A 19783-nucleotide genomic window follows, 5' to 3' on the forward strand; every position below is an offset into this window, starting at 1 on the left:
CATCACAATTATAAAACATTCTTTATATTGCAAAATCTGGCATTTTAGGTCCTAACATTTTCCACAAAATTCAGGAGGGACTGACTTTTGTAGCATCTCTTAAAAAGTAACACAGGCATAAGAAATATATTAAAATAGTAAAATTTCACTAGTAAACAAACTGCCATTAAATTCTATGTTCGGTCTCATTTTATGAGCAATTATCTGACTTGTTTCCGAGATCCAAAAAGATCATAAAACCGTTAACAAGAAATTAATGGTGAAATTCTCTGAGTGACACACTGAACAATGAACAGCAGTCAAAATAAAGTGAGGCAGACTGTGTTTAGCTGGTGCAGCTAATGTTCAGTGATAATGGGGTCAAGTGCCATCAAGATCTTACACTGAGCTGCGAAACAACCTGCACCTACGGCCCGTGAAGCTGGCTGTACAGCAGAGGCCACAACACAGCATGCCCACCTCTTGCAATTTCTAATTTATTTTACAAAAACCATCATCATAAAAGCTCTTTCTTTAGTATCAGTTTATGATCTGTCAGTTGGCCCTGAGGGGGAAGGACGAGGAGGTGGGCCGAACGTGTTGCATGTCCAAGTGGCAGCTCCATGTGTGATGGGAAACAAAACATGCCAGCTCTAGTTGGCCTTTTAATGGTATCCTTTCAAAGGTTACCATCACAGACTGGTCTGGCCCCCACGCTACTTGCAAACAGGAAGTCTCTGCTAGTCCTGGTCTTCCCTAATGACGCAGAGGAATTCTCCATATTCCAACTGTCCTACTGGCTGCCTCATCGTCTCCGACTGAACTGCTTTTAAATCTTTTCAAGCTCAACAAACTGGGACAATCAGGACGTCTTTTTTCTATTCACTCTGGAATTATCATAGTTGTAGATCAGTAACATGGATATAACATGTGTGTGGTTACTGATGTAAATATAAGTCCTACATAAATTGAGTCCTTGCAGAATGTTGTGATGTGACGTTACAGCGTAGTGGGCATTGAACACTGATGTACAGATTAAAACCGAGCCAGTCCAGCTCGGCTCCTATCAGCATTATTCCAAAGCACTCACGCATGACACTGCCAAGAGGCCTGCAGCAGGGCTTGGCCCCATCAGCAGGAACACATCCAAGTCAAATATTGTTGCCCTCGCACATTGTGGGGCAGCACCCTGTCACAGTTCCTCTTTAACCAGGAGGTGATGTTTATGACACCCTCGGAAAATTAACGACACAGTTTCCACACGGAAGGGAAAAAAAAAATGTGGGCGATAGAAAATATCCCAAACACTTACGCACTTTGGATATGAGAGGGGAAGGTGGGGGTCTAGGTTCTAGGACTTTTTTTTTCTCTCCCCCCCCCCCCCCATCACAACTTGACCAATGCGTTATCAACAGCAGAGATATGTCCAACACCATGCTCCAAAAAAGAAGGATCAAAGTGGATGACATAAGCCAGCACAGCCTTTAGAGGAGTCCGATAAACGTACAAAGTGGAGTCTTTATCAAAGGCTTGCCTGTTTTAAGACCCTGATTAAAGCTTGTTAGGCTCCCCCTCCCACCATGTCAGTGGATATAGGTGTTCAAACACGATTCTGTTTTAGTTGGCCTGCAGCTCTGCTGAGAAGCTCCCCTTTGGGTCTTGCCATGAGACTCGAGCAATTGCCGGTTGTCACTGCAGAACAAGGAATTCACAGTGTTTTCACTGTGTTTTTCAAACCGTGAAACCATTGCCCTTCAGTTCAGCGCTGCAAGACGAAAGAAATAATAAGAGACTTGAGAGTTTGTTTGATCTCTGTTTTGTGGCTCTGAAATAACTCAAAATCCTGTGGTTTAAAACAACACTAATGTAGCCCAATGGAAAAAAAAAAAGAGAGAGAGAGAGAAACACCACATGTCTGGTGGTGTAAACACGTTTATCTTTTTTACCCTTTTCCTGGTCTCTGCCTGCTGATATCACTGTTTTCTGCGAAGACGAGATGAGCAGATTTTGTTTTGTTTTGTCGTCACGTGGATGATAAATGAAGAGGATATCCATATTACAACCACACCACCACTGTGATATCAGCTGGGCCAGATGGTGGCTGGAAATATGTAGGTGACAGATAAATAAATTCAAACTGGAAGCAGTATAAGGGCACAGAGTGATAAAGGCCGAGAGGCCAGGATGGGATGTGAACACCAGCCCTCTGCTGCAGCCAGTTTGGTAGGAAACCAAAAAGCAGCTACAGCAGCACTTGAGTCCTGACTAGCACCTGTTGTGACTTTGCCCAAATATTAGTTTGGATGTGTGTGTGTGCACGTGTTTTGTTTTGAGGAGACAAAAAAGTGTATATTATTAAAATCCTGTTGTAATCATTACTTTTAGTAATTTAGGAGACTTCTGTGATTTTTCACTGGCTTTTCTTTGGAAAGACGTCTGTTCATTCTTAACCCTCATGCTAACATACAAGTTTTGTCCATATTTTTTTTCAAACTAAACCGAAGGAAAATGCAGCACTTCCTGTCTGAGGATTCGTCCCAGGAAATGTTTTGACAGACTGTTTAGAACAACATGTAAACAAAAAGTAAACACATCTGGCTACAAATGATGTCAGTGCAGTTTGGGAATTAGGCTGTTTTACATGAATGTGACACTAAATGTTCAGAGTTCTGCACAAGCAGTGGCAGAGTACCTGAAGAGCAGGGGTGAAGAAATGTCAACGGCACCATAGCGAAAAAACCGTAGCATGTTTTTTCTGCTGTGGGTGGGACCTTAATTGAACCCTTTATACTTGTGCGTTGGAATGTCTGTGTTCTGCAGTACACAGCCAAACGGTGGTGGGATTTGTACCCTACTGTGTTGGGTTTTCTTTGACACGGCTAATATATGCTGAACAGCAGTTACTTTTACTGAAATTAATGCAAAGCAGGAAAGAGAGCCACTAAACCAATTGTGGAGGAAAGAGCAACTGAACAAGTGGGTAGTGGTTTCCAAAGCTTCAGAAATTTAACAGGTTGGGGCGTAAAGTGTTAAATGCTGCTGACTGGTTAGATAACACCCACAATTTGCACCTGTAGCATTTCACACTTTGGCCCCATGAGGATCGGTTGTTTTTCTTTGCTACAATAAAGCAGTAAGTGCTCTATAGATTTGAACTGCAATGGTCATTTCAATACAAATACAGATGGTAGGGAGTGAATGTCAGGAATGTGATTTTACACAAGCTGCTCCAAATTAGTATTGATGGTTTCCTTCAAATTGCATTAATAATTAATGAGTATCTATTAAAAGTGGTTTTATACAATTTGATATAATGCTGAGATGAAGAAAAACTTAAGGAAAACACTACAAAATTAAATGTCCTCTAAAAGTGGTGGCTTTATAATCCTTTGCATTTACTGACAGACTCAAACCACCTGCATTTCCTTCTTGTAAGAACCTCATACACTCATACATGCATTACAATGACATGAAAATATGCAGAGAATTTGGCCGGTCCAGATTTTAGAAGCTTGAAAGTTAAACCATGAGCTCAAATCTTTGGCACTTCAGTGGGACTGTGTGTAAGAAACAGAAGCGTATTGACATTGAAGTGATGAGAAACTGTCCATCAGCAGCAGCTGGTCTCACAGGATACAAATCAAAAACACAAACTCCTGGAGGGATGTGACTGTTATTGGGATCAAGATAAAGAGGGAAGGTGCGAGGCCTGGAGCCTGAAGGCCTCTCAAAGACATGTGCGTGGCTCTAAGTAGGAGAGATGTCGTCCAATATTTACTCAGGTGAAATAATACGCAGCCAAAGCAGTGCAGTGTGTAGTAATAAAACAAAGAAGATTCTAAAGAATGTGTTCCATATGGTGCTAAGAGTGGATAAGCACTAGCAGAATTCCCAGATTGGGTATCAATGCTTTGACCATAAAAGGAGTTCTTCGTGTCTTATGAATCTACCTGGTTAGCCAAAATGACCACCTTCTGCACATTATGAACTATGATAATATACCGTAGCCTGTACAGAGTGTCAACGGTTTTGTGAGTGTTACACCATTGAGCGAAAAGGAAACAGCAGGGAGCACTTCACTGCTGATAAGTGGGGCTTCAGAATTGCTTCAAGACCTACTTTAGGATGTTGGAAGCCCAGTTTGACGCATTCCTATGGGTGGGAAGCTGACTTTACTTTGATTCAGTTGAGCTGGAACAGCAGCAGGCAGACTGAAAAACATGTCCACACTGCCCAGTGTCTCATGGAATTATCATCTTCAAAATGCTCGTCTTTCCTACACTTCCACGTTTATTCAGAAAGAAACTTGGATGAGATGTGGCATATGGGCATTTTGGAAGCTGGTATGTAAACACAAGTCATACTACGGGGGTTTAATAAAGAAATTCGATTTATCAAAAGAGACTTCTTTCTATACGGTTTGGGTTGGGCTTCTTTGATTCAGCGTGAGTGACTTGCTAAGGGCTGGGAAAAATCACAAACTTCCTCCTTATTTCCAGCATAAAGTGTTGTGATCAAACAGAGCTTTTTTGTATTAATTGAACATTGCTTAACAGCTATATCTCACACACACACACACACACGAAGCCAGAGGAGACCTTGACTTCTCTCCCCAACAGGAGGCCAGGAATAAGATGGGTCCAGACACAAACTGAAAGAGTCGAATCAGTGTTTTGAGGGGAATATCCAAAAAGGTGGTGTAAGAAAGATGAGACCTAAAAATACTTCTTTTTTTAAAAAAAAAAGCGGGAACAAGGGTGGCAACAAATGGCTGCATCATTAAAACCATTTTCTAGGATGTAAATTAAGCTGAAGAAAACAATAGACTGGCAAATACTCTACTGCACATGTCTATGTGAAATGTCAGTTTAAAGGTACTTTAGTGACTATATTTCAGGGTGTAGCAGGTTTATTGTAGGAACTGTTACTCAAAGTGTTGTTTTCAAGCCGTCGCAATCTAAGAAACACAGCTCGCACATGGCAGGTGCACATTCCTCTTGGGATAGGCGAGAAACCTTTAGGTAGTATTTAACACAGATGTTCAATACTCCCTAATATATAACAAGCACATGCACCCTGTGTCATCTGAATACATGGATGGGAGTTGGAGTAAAAACATGCCAAGGTTTCCTGAGTCCAAGAAGAGTGCAAATGAAAAGAATGCAAAAGATAACACGCCTGTAAAATTGTGATTGATTACAGCTATGGATGATTTTTATCTCATATTATATGTCTCCAACAGGGGAGAAGCCAGTGGCCTTGATATGTCAAAGGGAAATATTCAGGCCACAATATGTCCAAGCTGAATTCTGCAAAGTACTTTTGACAAGGCACTGCATACGAAAGGCCTTCTGCTTTCCAAACAGACTAAACTGCATTCACACTTCCAATTCTAGTATCAAATCTTCTCAAATATAATTCTCTAAAAAGCGTGTGCACTAGAGAAAAATATTCTCTACCCGTGACAAACTGGCAAAGCTCAAAATCTAAATACGCACCCTCATCTGAACAGAATAATGTTTAGTTCATTAAATGCTAAAGTTGTAGGTGTAGCAGGGGCCTACTGGCCCATAAGTATGGTTCTGATAACGGCGGATATTGGCCTTTGAAATGTGCCATAAAACCAAGTAGGTGCTTTCACTCTCCTTTTGATTTTGCTTTGGAGATGTAAGGAAATATATATATATCCACTACTTAGATGTTGCGTGTTTCAAAGACTATGGGAGGTTGCTGGCAATGCTGCCAACACTGACTGCTCAAGTAACTGAATCACTGCATCCCCACAAAAACAACTACAGAGAAATTATCCCCCCATTTACTACAGAATCTTACAATAAAACTTTAAACAACTTTTACAATGTTGGAAAAACAAAAATGCGGTTTCAATCAGTTATTGACAAATCTAAACAACCGGGCTAATATTATATTAATATTAGCGGTTCTTTTTACAATGTTGTCTGGTAATAACAAAGAAAATATTAATAATTGTTACATTTAAATACACCATAAAAGCATAAAGTTAAAAGTTAGTCTTTTTAATGCTAGTTAAATTGTTGCAATAGAAAAAACAATCCCCTTAATAATCTGCCTCCCAATGAATCTCGTATTCAAACTAAAAAGCTCTTAAAAACTGGTGACAAAGAGCAATCGTGGTCTATCCAGACTCCTACATAACCGCCACCTAACGCACAACTTCCTTCGATATTAAGTACATGATCCTCCATCCTTCCCATGGCAAATCAAGCTGATTAATGTTTGGATGGTGATAGTCCGCAACCCAAATGTTCTCCAATGTATGTGAAACATCGAATAAAAGGACAGAGTAAAAAAATAAAAACAAATTCCTGAGAGATTAGATTAAGTGTATCTGTTTTCATTTGCCCAGAAAATGGTCCAGGGGCCACATTTGTGGGGAAGTGTCTCTGGACAATAGCAGCTGTTCACAGAAGGAAGGGGCACAGAAGAAATCATTACAGTGGGGCTCCTCCAGGGTATCAGTGGCAAAAAAAAATAAAAAAATATGGGCTAGGTTGGATATACAGGTAAAGTGAAGTTTGATTTCATAAGTAAACAACCCTTTCATTCACCCTGAAACAGCTTCTAACTGGATTTGGCTTTTGTTACTTAACTGGGCAATTATGCTTTTATTCAAAACAAAAATGCTCTGCTGCATGTCTCAGAGAAGACCCCTGTCTGAATAATGTTAGTAAAATACACATTCAGATTAATCACAGGCTTATTGTAGTAGTTTGATTGCCCTTTATTAGGCAGAATACTACTGTATATAACACGAGAGCCATTTAAGCCGTTTCCTCATTCCTTTCTAAATCCCTCAGTGGCAGACATGTCGCATTGAGAGATAGGGCACAGCTGCCCTGTGTGGACTTAACAAAACACATAACGCTTTGCCTATCCGTTTTCTTTTTATAGACTAAGACACTAGCCGTGAAATCCATGTCTTGTTATCAGCCAAGAGCGATTTTGAAAAAGCGTTTTGGGTTTCATCGTGACCTACAACTGTGAGAAAGTGTAGCCAAAGTCTTGCAGTTCAAAGCTCAGAAAGTGTAACTTTATGAATGAAGAGCCAATAATAACAGAAGCACAGGGCCAAATTTGAGTCTGTTATGGTTCATCGTTTAGGGCTTTAAGTCCATGTTTCAGGAGAAATCCGTTATTACAACAACAAAAAGGAGAAAAGAAAAAAGAAAATGGAAGCTAATTAGGTGATTCTCAGATATCACAATGGTTGCTTCACCAGACAAAAAGTGCTTTTTGTCCACTTGATAGATGGTTGCAAACTGTTGGGGCTTTATCCCCACAACCCTGTGACACCATTCAAGTCAAGGTCATACGATAGCCCTGCAGGACTCTTTCCTCTCCAAAGGCTGTCCACCGTAGTCCTGCTGCTTTGAAATCAAACTTGCCATTGTTATTTTTACTGCCAATGACAAGGACAGAGGGACCGGGCAGTGGGGACACACACATGGCTTGTAATGCAATAGGGCTGGGAATACCTCTTATAATTTCAATGCTATACTTGATCTTTGGGCTGCATGACTGACCACCTTATTATCTATAACGACAGGTGCTTATCAATACAGAACTCGTTGGGTCCACAGACCAAAGACAAACACTTCCTTTATGCACGATGTCCCCTCTGGGCATGAGTGCAGTGCAGGGCAACGGGCTAAATTCCACAACTAAAAGGGTGAGAGACTAAAAATTATTTCCAAGCAGTAAAATTGTAAATGAATGCAGAAAACTTTTCACTACTTCCAGAGAACATTTCACGATGATTTAAAAGTGCTTTATAATGAAAAATAAAAAACAGCATAAGAAAGTTCGAAATTACTGCTACTACTACTACTACTATTTCTGTGATTGATAAAAACTATTAAGCATATTGCAACATTGTAGAATATCTTTTTTCTTTAAAAACTGCAATTGTTTATTGCAAGTGCATTGCAACTGAGTGACATACTTTGAAATAAGATAGAATTAATGATGTCTCTTAGTCTAAACAGAGTCAAATGCACTAATTGTGGTAAGATGTCAGATGCCTTTGTTACTTCAAATCACATTTAGTTTCAGAGTAGTTTTTAACAGAAATTCAACCATTCCATGCCCCTCAACTTGTGCATCTCACAGCAAGCAATATGTAACATAATAATTTGAGGCAACGTAGTCTCCTAAAAAAAAAAAAAAAATATTCCTCTGCAACTACACTGCAAACCTAATGACTTACTTTCAGATTTTTAATATAAATACGCTTACCACTTTGCGTCCTCCTTTTTAAATGTCAAAAAGAGTAAAAATAATAATAATAAAATGGTAATAATAATAATAATAATAATAATAATAATATTTTTTTCTTAGATCAAGATAAAATTTAATGCCCATGCAGCTGATCCTTTATCAGAAAATCCAATTGGAAACGTATTTTAATATACATTTCTTGAGCATTTTTGTTACATATGATGATGAATGAACATTTCAGAGTGTAAAGACGAAAGCTAAACTTTTTTGGAGGGAGGGGAAAGGCTGGGCAGAGAAGAGAGGACCAAGTCAGTGACTATCAACTTAACGCTAGATTAAGTTGCTCACAATTTCCTACTTCTAAACTCAAACAAAACTGAAGTCATAGTATTTGGGCCCAAAAATCTCAGAGATATGATGTCCAACCATATCGTTACTCTAGATGCCATAAGTCTGACCTCCAGTACTACTGCAAAGAACCTTGGAGTTATTTTGGACCAGGATTTCAATGTCAAATCTCTAGAAAAACCTTCTTCCACCTACGGAACATTACCAAAATTAGGGCTCAAAGTGATGCCAAAAAACTAGTCCATGCATTTGTTACTTCTAGGTTGGACTACTATGATTCCCTTCTTTCAGGATGCCCCAGTAACTACCTAAGACAGAGAGAGGCAAGAGAGATCATATTTCACCTTCACTAGCTTCTCTCCATTGGCTTCCCATTAAATCTAGAACAGAATTTAAAACCCTGCTTGTTACATATAAAGCTCTGAATGGTCAGACTCCATCATATATAGAAGACCTCATAGCACCATATTATCCCAGTAGATCACTTCGCTCTCAGAATGCAGGCCTACTTGTGGTTCCCAGAATTTCCAAAGGTAGAATGGGAGGCAGAGCCTTTAGCTATCAAGCTCCTCTCCTGTGGAACCAGCTCCCAGTTCAGATTCAGGAAGCAGACACCCTCTCTACTTTTAAGTCTCAGCTTAAAACCTTCCTCTTTAATAAAAGGTTATAGTTAGTTATAGTTTTGCTGCTATAAGCTTAGACTGCTGGGGGACCCACCCCCCAATGCACTGATCTCCTTTCCTTCTCCCATGCCCCTTTCCGCTCTCTCATTCCGCGGAGAACTTAACTTTATATCTCTCTTTCCCGTAGTTGTCTTTGTCCTTCTCTGTCTCCCTCTCTCTGTCCCTTTCTGCAGGTGTCCCCAGCTTTGGAGCTGTGTGTTTTCCAGTGTGCAGCTACTGGTCCTAGCAACCTGCCCGATGTTTAGTTGTTGCTTTTGTTGCCCTTTTCTTTTCTCTCTCCACTTTCCACTCACCCCAACCGGTCAAGGCAGATGGCCGCCCACCCTGAGCCTGGTTCTGCTGGAGGTTTTTTATTTCGTTAAAGGGAGTTTTTCCTCTCCACTGTTGCCTATGGCTTGATCAAGGGGGAATTGTTGGGTTTTTTCTATACATCTTTAAAGGCTTGTGTTTATTCTGTAAAGTGCCTTGAGATGACTTTGTTGTAAATTGGTGCTATATATAAAGTTGAATTGAACTGTAACTTTAATAACGACATTGTGTATGAATTGACCTATATTTTCCCAATTAAGTCAGACCACAATCTTAACTTTAACCAGGTGCAGTGAGTGCCTGAACACAACCATACAAAGTTTTATAACATTTTAGTCGGACAACCTGCATGTTGTGCTGCAGATCATTTAACACATATGATCAATATCAACACATTGGCAGCTTGACATTTACATAGTAATTGTCTGTAACCACTTATCCTGTTTATGTTCTTGAGGGGCTGGAGCCTATACCAGGTGTCACTGGGTGAGAGGCTTTAGTTGTAATGAAATGTTATTTTAAGGAGTAAATATGGACCATGGACCATTTAAGATTGTTGTATTTTAAAAAAGAAACATCCTACTAAAAAAACTTTAATAATGCTGAACCTGGCACAATTTTAGTGCCAGAATTCCAAATTGCCAGAAACTACTAAGTTTCATCCACCTGCTGAAACATGTATCACCTTACAGACACTGTTATTCTGCTGGAAGACCACTTGCTTTTCTTAGAGAATACTGAAATGCCTCCATCCAGTGTGCACAAACTTGCATTATGTAAGTGGGACTGGCCTGGCCCTTCCTTACATACACTTTTTATTGTTATGAGGCTTTCCTCAGGCAACTGGGCACTGGACTGAGCGCCAAATCCTCACATGCAGTAATGACATCTTTAAACTGATCTCCATCTAGTTAAGACCCTCTTCAGTGAGTTTCCTAACTACGGAGAAGACAAACTGGCTTATGTGAAGGTACTGCTCAGGTTAATTAAATTTTCTTTAGTCATTTTAAAATTTATCTGTAACTAAATAAGTCATTGATTTGATTGTAAATTCTCATCATCAGTCATCATGTCTGTCAAATAATTGGATATGATAATTTGATAAAACTCTTTTAGTGTTTATTTAATTTAACTGCTTTGACATAGATAAAGTCTAATTAATGAGGTTCAATGCTTCATTAACATCTGCTTTTAACTGTCTAATCTCTAATTTAGCATCAGCTTGATAATGTTATAGTCACACAGACACCTTCAGAGCCTCTCAGCAAACAGCTGAAAACAAACAGGGAGCAGAGTGGGTGGTGGCAGTGCACCTTCAGTTTCAGATGTGAACCCAACAATGGACACCCTCAGGCATCCTGTGCAGGTGTGACCTGGATTTGATAAAAAAAAAACAACTTAACTTCTTACCTAGTGCAAATAAAGCCAAAGCTGCCCAGGTGCAGCTTTTGTTTGTGTGTGACTTTTGGCAGTGAAGCAGCTTTCGCAACAGGGCCGAGGTAAGAACAAGCACAATGAAGGCAGGGCACTGAGAGCTTTAGAGGCTCAACTAATCAGAAATGTAGAGGAGGGCTCCTTCTACAGACCACAACCTGAACATTTCTAAGAAAGCCAGAAGGAGACACGCATCAAAAAAAACACAAACAAACAGGTTCCACTACCTGATGTTTCTTTGCCTCTATTGTTAAAAGAGGCTAATTGTTGAGGGGCAGGGGCTGCACATAAAGGGAAGAGGAGTTCTGTTCATTAAGAGTCATGTCTGCTATCAATCATCTGTAAAGCAGTCTGGGGCAGGACGGAAGAGACAGGACAGCCTGACAAGTGTATTAACTGACAGGTGTAATTTCAACCTGACTTGAAAGGCTGAGCATGACATGAAAGAAGAACAAAAGAGTGACCCCTGTGAGGAACGAGACACAAGATGACAATGAATACGTCATCCATTTCAAGGAAAGCCAATAACTCAATAGCTTTAAGTATTTGCTTTTCCCCGTCCGTTGTTTGCTGAAATGGAAGAGTTTCTGCGTCTCTGCCATCTTTCACAACAATGGTAAAACCTTTTATGATAAATTAAGTAGCTGATAGTTGAAACTCTCTCAAGGACCGTGAAAGTTAAAGAAAAAACAAATTCGAAAAGTTGTGTGCGATTTAGACTTTAAATGACTTAAAGCAAGACGATTCAAAGTTTGGGCCTCTGTTAACCCATGAATATGTAATGACTGAAATTTCCTAGAATAACAAAGTGCAACATTTACCAAAAATGAAAATAAAAACAAATAAACATGCAGGACTGCTTTGCATTAGAGGGCAGTAAACACGAGTGTGCAGAGTTAAGGACCTGGCATGTGTCAGTGGGTCTGATCCTCGGGTCTCAGTGTTTCAATAGACCTTTAGAAAGCCTACGCCAAACAGTGCGAACGATACAATGCTGGGTGGTCTTATTGAACCGTATTGGAGATTAATGGAGGTAACTTGATACTTCCATCAAGAGGATTTTGGGTGCAAATGAGAGCAGATGGAAGAAATTCAAATAGGGTCCAAAATTCCTCATGCTGCATAATAGTTTGAAATTTTTAGCAGATGTTTTGTGTCATAAAAACACTGAACATGTAACATATGCATAAATACCACACGGATTAATTCATACAAGCAGATCCCAATTCGAACACTTTAAAATATACACGCAGAGCAATACAAATGTAATGTACGAAACGTTTTGCTACAAGTCTGAAAGTGTGCGAGTGTTTTCTGGAATACATCAGTATGGTGTAAATATAGCACAAAGGTCAAGTCTCGTCAAACTGTATTAACATTATCCGTTACTTAAACAGTTTCAAAGAGGTATTAGGCACAGAGTCGGGTTCAACTTTAAACAGAGTGGGGCTCAAAGCAAAATAAACATCTTCCTCATCCCATTTTTCAGCAAAGGAAATTCTTAAGATGAAAGACAACCAGAGGTGGGAGAATATCGTGTCTGAAAAACAACGTTGGTGACACACAACATGATATTTTACTTGTTTTTATTCTGGCTCCAATTTCTGTATACAGGAAGAAATATTTTTTTTAGTTTTTTTTTTTCACTAGTGGAAAAACGCTGTTGTTACATCTCGCAAACGGCTGAAAGAGACAGGACGGAGCTTTGCATGTTACCGTTTACTCAACGAACACCCAGTGGGAAAACTTCTGGTGTTACTCCCTTTACTCCCCTCCATGCACTTACACATAATTGCGAATCCCACAGGGGCAGGTAAATTGAGGTCAAACAAAACTAATTTCTGAACGCCAGCATCTTGGAAGATGCTATCGTGGAAGTCTATCGGCACCAACACTCCCCGGAGGAAAATCTCCACTACAACCCCTCAAACAGTTTACAGTGTGTTCCATAGATCACTTGACTGTAAATAGACAGAAGATCGTGTTAAAAGTAATGATTGTAGTAAAAATACTCAACTTCGTGGCCAGATGAGAAATTACCGTATGTTCCTTGTGCATTCAAATGTCATTATCATGTCAGTTTGGTCCTACAGTAAAATACAACTCAAGAGTTCACCTTGCTTTAGACAGGAGTTTGCAGAAGCAATAGCCTAAAAAAAAAAAAAAGAAAAAAAAAGAAAAACAAAACCCCATACACTACGGTTGAATATTTGAATTACGAATAAAGTACAGTTTTTTGTTTTGCCACTGTCTGTACAAGTATATTCTAATGTGCAATAAGGGTTTGATGCTCAAATGCAGCTGCCAAATTACGGGGAAATGTGGAAACAGTTCTTACTGTAAATGTAAATTTATAATAGGACTGGACAGTCATCACTGACGACACACTGAGCTTTACAGACCACATCCTTCTGTCTCTGGGGCATGCAGACATACCCTTTATGTGATCAGAAATATCACACCCTACCTTCCTGAACATGTAACCGAACTCATGGTGCAGGCATTGATCATATCTCGTCTCGACTACTGCCATGCTCTGTTGACAGGGCTACCAGCATGCACAGTCAGACCCCTCCTGATGATTCAAGACGCAGCAGCATATCTCATATTTGATCAGCCAAAAAAAAAAAAAAAAAAAAAAAGACACGTCACACCACTCCTCAGATCTCTGCACTGGCTTCCTGTAGCTGCCCACATCAGGTTCAAAGCTCTGACTCTGGCTTACAGAGTCATCAATTCAGCAGCACCTGTCTGAACTCCCTCATTCAGGTTTACAATCACTCCCGCCCACTGAGTTCTGCCAACAAACAGCATCTGGTGGTCTCTTCAACACATAGCAAGAGATCCATAGCAAAAGTCTTCAGCTCAGTGATCCCACAATGGTGGATCGAGCTACCAACCCGCCGCACGGTCAGAAGCCTCATTGCCAATGTTCAAACAAAATGTTGAAAGCAGAACTCAGTTTAGTATGCACCAAAATTCTCATCTTTTCTGTGTTGTACTTGCATTTCATAAAATGGAAAGATTTCGTCTCAGAGCACTTGATGAGACTGAGATCCTTTTTTTTTTCCCGCCTGTATTGCCTGCATTAAACTCCTAAATTGTCACAAGACCCAAGAAAATCTGCAAGAAGCTCCAGAGTCTGCCTGATTTACATTGATAGAAATTATAAATTGAACTATAAAAACAAACTATAACAATTGTTCTCTTCGCATTGCAATTTGGTTCATTTTTAAGCTAAAAAAAAAGTAATACAAGTACATGATGCATGTAATTGGTACTGATTGTACAGATGACTTATGCAGGCACCGAACAACAAGTGCTTACTCTATATTTATATATTATGAAAATAAGGCTGATATTGAAACCATTATTCTTGTTGGTTCATTCCGAAAAGCCCACTTAAGACAAGGTATTGAAGTAAACAGGGTAGTAGTGTGGTATCTGGGAAAGGATGGGATGGGGTGGGGGGGGGGGCATTTCCACTAAACTTGACACAGTATGGATACTGTTCCAATCTTAATGGAATTGCAGAAATATTTGAGGGGAATCCCATTACGTAGCAATTTGAGTGCTGTAATAATGTACTCACAGTCATTTTCCCACTGCGGTTGGCCTCCTCTCGCTCTGCCAGGGCTTTCAGGAAGTTATCTTTGAGTTCTTTTCCTGCACTTGCCAGTGTCCTGGAAAAGACAACACACAGTCAGTTTGAAATGTTTTTCTTAACCTGAAGCGAGAAAAAAAAAAAAAAAAAAAAAAAAAATCACACGTAGCGTTAAAGGTTGTTCATTGAAGCCTTTTACACTTTAACATGGTGTAGCTGTCTCTGCTGTAACATTAATTATGAAATAAACAAAAGCCTCTCCTGACTAAATATAAGCCCGATACTACATTTTCAGGAATATAATGAAAATGTATTCACAAATAATAAGATATAATAAAATTCAAGATGTAAAAAAAGACACTCCCAATGACTGGAAATACCATTTTACAACAGAAATGGCCATAATTGATGTTGAGAAGTGAGTGTTTTTACTCACTGAAGAATGTGACACTATCACAGCTGCCTCTGCTAATTTCAGGATGCAGAGAAACATAAATAATACCCATGTGAAATGACATATGATACTGTGACCTGACTTGTTTCCATGGAAACATGGTTTGGGGACACACTGATGTATCCACACCTGAAAAAGCACTGGTGCCAATATAATGAACAGTTAATACTGTTGTAAAAGCAGCAGAACACTGGCAGGCATCCAGCACAAAACATCCTAAAGGCCGTAAACAGGTCATTGGTAACCTCTCAGATGTGGTTAAGAATGCGTGTGTGTGTGTGTGTGTGTGTGTGTGTGTGTGTGTGTGTGTGTGTGTGTGTGTGTGTGTGTGTGTGTGTGCGCGTGGGAGAGAGACAGGTCACTTAGTCAACTATAAATGACATTATTAAAAGCATCTCTGGGATCTGCAATATTTACTAATCTTCTGGTTCTGGCACAAATACCCAAACAATTGTTTTGAAATATCTTTCTTAAAGTAAGATTAACTCTCTTCTACATAACCTTTATTTAACCTAACAACATTACAAACAGAAATATTAAAAGTAACTGCAAGCAATATTACAAATCTGACATGATATGATCATCTTGACATACTTTATGATACTCATTCATATGGACACATTTTTTCTGTAACAAATAAAGGACCTTAGCTTAAGTTGTAAGAGGAACTCAGCCGCTTTAATTATATATTTTAAAAAATCATCATCAACAAGGACAAATACAATTTGTGTGGTCAGCTTACCTTAACTTTACAGTAGATTTCTGTGGCTATCAATGCTTAAATCTACTAGAATTAGGACCGTTTGTTATTTAAACGCCTCAGGTGGCCAGTGCCCCATAATGGGCAGTCTTAGAGGAATCACACAGTGGGAAAAGTGCATGGACAGCACATATTTGGAGGCTGGACCCTCGCTCCATCTTCTGAGTTAGTGAAGGATTGCTGCTGGGTCATGGGGGCCCAGGCCCCAAAGTAAACACAGGTGTTGAGGAGGCAAGTGACGGGGGTTACCCCATCCAGTAGCTAAAGCAACACACACACTCATGGAGAGTGAATGATACTTCAGCGTAACATATGGACCCGCTGCAAGTTTGAGTTTCCCGTCAATTAACAAATTTCTTATCAAGGCTCATTTAGAAGGGATAACAAGAAATTCACTATTAAATGATGGTTATTAGAGGCTAATGACTGGTTATAAAGCAAATCGTGATGTTGGGTCCTGTTTTTGGATTGTGGTCAAGGCAGGTGGGCCCAGGAATTAGCAGGGGGAAAAAAAGGGAGGGGATGTGAACAGTCATCATCTGGCTTGTTGAAGACATGTCTGATTTAGAGCACATGTCCAACGGATTTGAATTTACTTCAGAAAGTAGGGTGTGTTGTTTTGCCAGTGGGAAGTGGGAAACAATACAAAAGTGAGTACAAGCATCTGCTTCGTGGGTACTTTTTCCAGACCACCCTCACCAAAAACACTGACACAACCTGTGTTGGAAGTATAATGACGAGTGGATTGTTGTATCTGATCTTGAATTAGATTTTACAAATGTGGTAAAAATTATTGTATCTTTCTTTATTACAATAGCAGAAACCAGCTATAAAAAGTCAAAGTCACTAAAAGTCAAATGCTTTTCCCAGAGACCAGAGAATTATTTTCTACCTGCATTTCCACCTGAGGAACCTTAAAACCCACCGAACTGCTGCAGTGGGCTCGTTTGCTTAATCTTCATAAGGCTTTGGCCCTGCCGTGCAAATCTAATTCAAAGAGTTCTATTCCAGAGGGACATTTCATAGACTTTACTTACTGAGAAAGGAGGAAAAAACAAGCACAACAACAACAACAAAAAAAAAAAACACACCGTTCAATGGAAAAGCACCATCAAAATGACAATGTTTCTACTCATTTCAGAGGTTATAAAACTGTGGCATTCAAATTTCCAACTGACAAAGAGACTGAATTTACAAAAATTCTATCAATATGCTTAAGACCGTCATTGTTAGCTTATCCAGCGCTTTGCTCACTGCTGCTGGGGGAGAACAGCTGTTACTGTAACACCCACTACAGTAAGTGTACACGTGCATAAACACAGCATTGTGCTGCCATTCCAAAAACCCTCTTCCTGCGCCATCTAGCTCTATCAGACATGTTCTGAATTTGTGGTTTCATTCTGCTTAGAGGTTTGTGTGGTGTAGGTTTAAGTGTGTAAAGATAACCAAAGTTTTAACAGTTCTTGGCCTCAAAACTTGAGAATGTGACAATTGTGTCTCATGTGATAACTTGTAATGGGATGCTGCCACGTATGATTTTATCACATTAAGAATAGTCTTACATGAGACAGTAGGACACATAGTGAAAGAATGGAATATTTACAAAGCCCTTTTTCCGGGTTTGGGGTATTTTGACAATGTTGATACAACTGTGTAGAATTGCTCTGCATTGTGCCCACTTTGTTTTGCACCTTCGCTCTTCTATAGCTGCCGGTTTTCCACTGAAAAGATTTACATCACACTTAGTCACTGACCTACACTGACAGCACAGCTGAAATGAAGAGTTGCTTTTTATTGTAATCCTCTTTTCTAGAGCATAAATATTCAGTAGGAGGATTTTAAAAAAAACTAAACAAACAAACATTATTAAAGCAGATAAACAAACTGAAGCTTTTGTTATTTTGCAGCTTTCAATGATTTGGTGCATAGCAATGAACAATAGTGTTTTGTTTTGTTTTTTTCTTATTTAATGAAACAGCACATACCATACAAGAATGTTTCCTCAGAGTGCTTGGGAAAATGAATCTTATGGAAAATATTATTTTGGGCTGGCTAACGTCTGGGGAAATTCCACACAGCATGACAATTTACTTTATTTTGGGTTTTTCTAAAATCCTCTGTCACCTCTGATTACAATGAGCTGAACGTATCAGTTACACATGTGCTACATATGATATTCTACCTGAGTTTTTTTTGGGTGTACTGTGGCCACCTTGGCTTTTGGAGGTTGAGGAGGTTGCACGTCATGCACTGCCTGCCGGAGAATTGCATGTTTTTGCGGGTGGATCAATAGACGCACTGTCATCTTTCCCACACTGAGATCTCATTGAGGCAAAATGACTTTGTTAAAACACGGGAGAAAAAGAATAAGATTGCAAAGACTCAGTTTTGTATTTTGAAGTGAAATCTGACGTGTAGATTTAGAAACTTCAGTGTTTTGGAAAAGAAAACCTGCCACATGGTAAATCCTAAAATAAGAGAACAAGCTCTAATTAATAAATGCGTCTGTTTTGCACATGTTCACAGTGTAGTTTCTCTCTCATTAGTTTATTATCTTACACTGTAACACAAAGCATCACATATGAAATCATTTATAAGTAGTTTTCAACTAATTTTAGCTGTTGATTAGACCCTTACAGGCCACTTACTCTGCAACACCCATCCTTCATCAACAGCTACAAAGGAGAAGATGGCAGTGCAGCCTGGGAGTCTGATGATAGGAGCTACATTATATGAGGTGGAAACCACTTCCTTTCTTTCATCAGAGGCAGTAAGGCTGAAGTGTCGTGGGTGTGTGTGTGAAAAATCAGTTTCACGTATGATCAAACAGCAGAGACTTACTGCTCCTCAGTCAATTACTGGGGTAAAAGGTCTTTATAGGTTACTATGATATAAAGTGGAGGAGACTAACCAGGACCAGGACTAAAGAGGACATGATGGGTAAACAGGGTGTACAATTTAGGGGTCCTTTAGGTTCTGATACATATTGGTGCAACAGTGTGTGTAAGTTGAAACACACACACAAATGACACTGTAACAAATTGCCTGTAGAATTTACAGTTATTACTTGGCAAAAAAGTTGCTAACAAAGTCTTATAAAATTTGCACTTAATAACTGTAAAAGAATTAAAGTAAACAACTGGATACATATTGGAGGGGTTTATACAGCATATATTGTTTTCTTACAGACAAAAAATAATTAATTTTAATCTAATTTACAACTACATCTGGATTTCTATTCAAATTACAGAAATTACCTGGCAACTAAAGCTGCCGGTAAATAGCCGGTAAATGTTAATAGTTCACAAAACAAAAAGTATTAACAGTATTCAGCTGTAATGTGCATCATCTACAGTCAAGATACAACTTGCCTGTAATTGTACAACATGTCATTGTGGAAAAATGTGTTGGTAACTAGTTGTTTTTTACCCATCGCAAAATATAGTTAAACTTTGTAAAATGACAGAACAACAAGTCATTGTAAAATTTTACTGTAGAAATTACAGCAATTTGCTGTGTACATTGAATCACTTTTATGTGATGATAAAAGAAGATTTGTAATAGCAAGATGTGCACCATTATTAGAACAGGGTTAGCGCCAAGTTTGCTGTGAAATGGCATATAAGGAGATGCAAATTTAAAACTAAACCTTCCAAAATAACTGCATATTCAGCTGATGTAAATCCATCATCAGAAGTAAAAATGGTCAAGGAATGTATTAAAAAATAACAATAAAGTAATATAAAGTAAAATATAAAGATTGTTAAGCCTTGATAAATCAATTCAAGTTAAATTTTTATTTTTGATAAGGGAGGATTTGTAGTAGATGAGTATGCATATATTATTTTGATGAAAATTAATTATTAGTTTTAGTCTTGTTGCCAAAATAAAGGGAATGCAAGATTTTGCATTGTACTTGAATTCATAAAATCGAAATTGTTTGAACTGGGGCTATA

At 39.0% G+C, this 19783-nt stretch overlaps 1 protein-coding gene across 1 annotated transcript in view; it reads right to left on the reverse strand.

Annotated features, from left to right (window-relative positions):
* The window catches only part of cfap299 (cilia and flagella associated protein 299), a 75028-nt gene that overhangs the window by 42623 nt on the left and 12622 nt on the right, over window positions 1-19783 (reverse strand). The window contains exon 3 of the mRNA XM_067521655.1: window positions 14602-14692. Coding sequence (XP_067377756.1) covers window positions 14602-14692 — 91 coding nt within the window. The remainder of the gene's footprint in view (window positions 1-14601; window positions 14693-19783) is intronic.

Source organism: Channa argus, chromosome 11, assembly GCF_033026475.1.
Source record: "Channa argus isolate prfri chromosome 11, Channa argus male v1.0, whole genome shotgun sequence".
Lineage (NCBI taxonomy): Eukaryota > Metazoa > Chordata > Actinopteri > Anabantiformes > Channidae > Channa > Channa argus.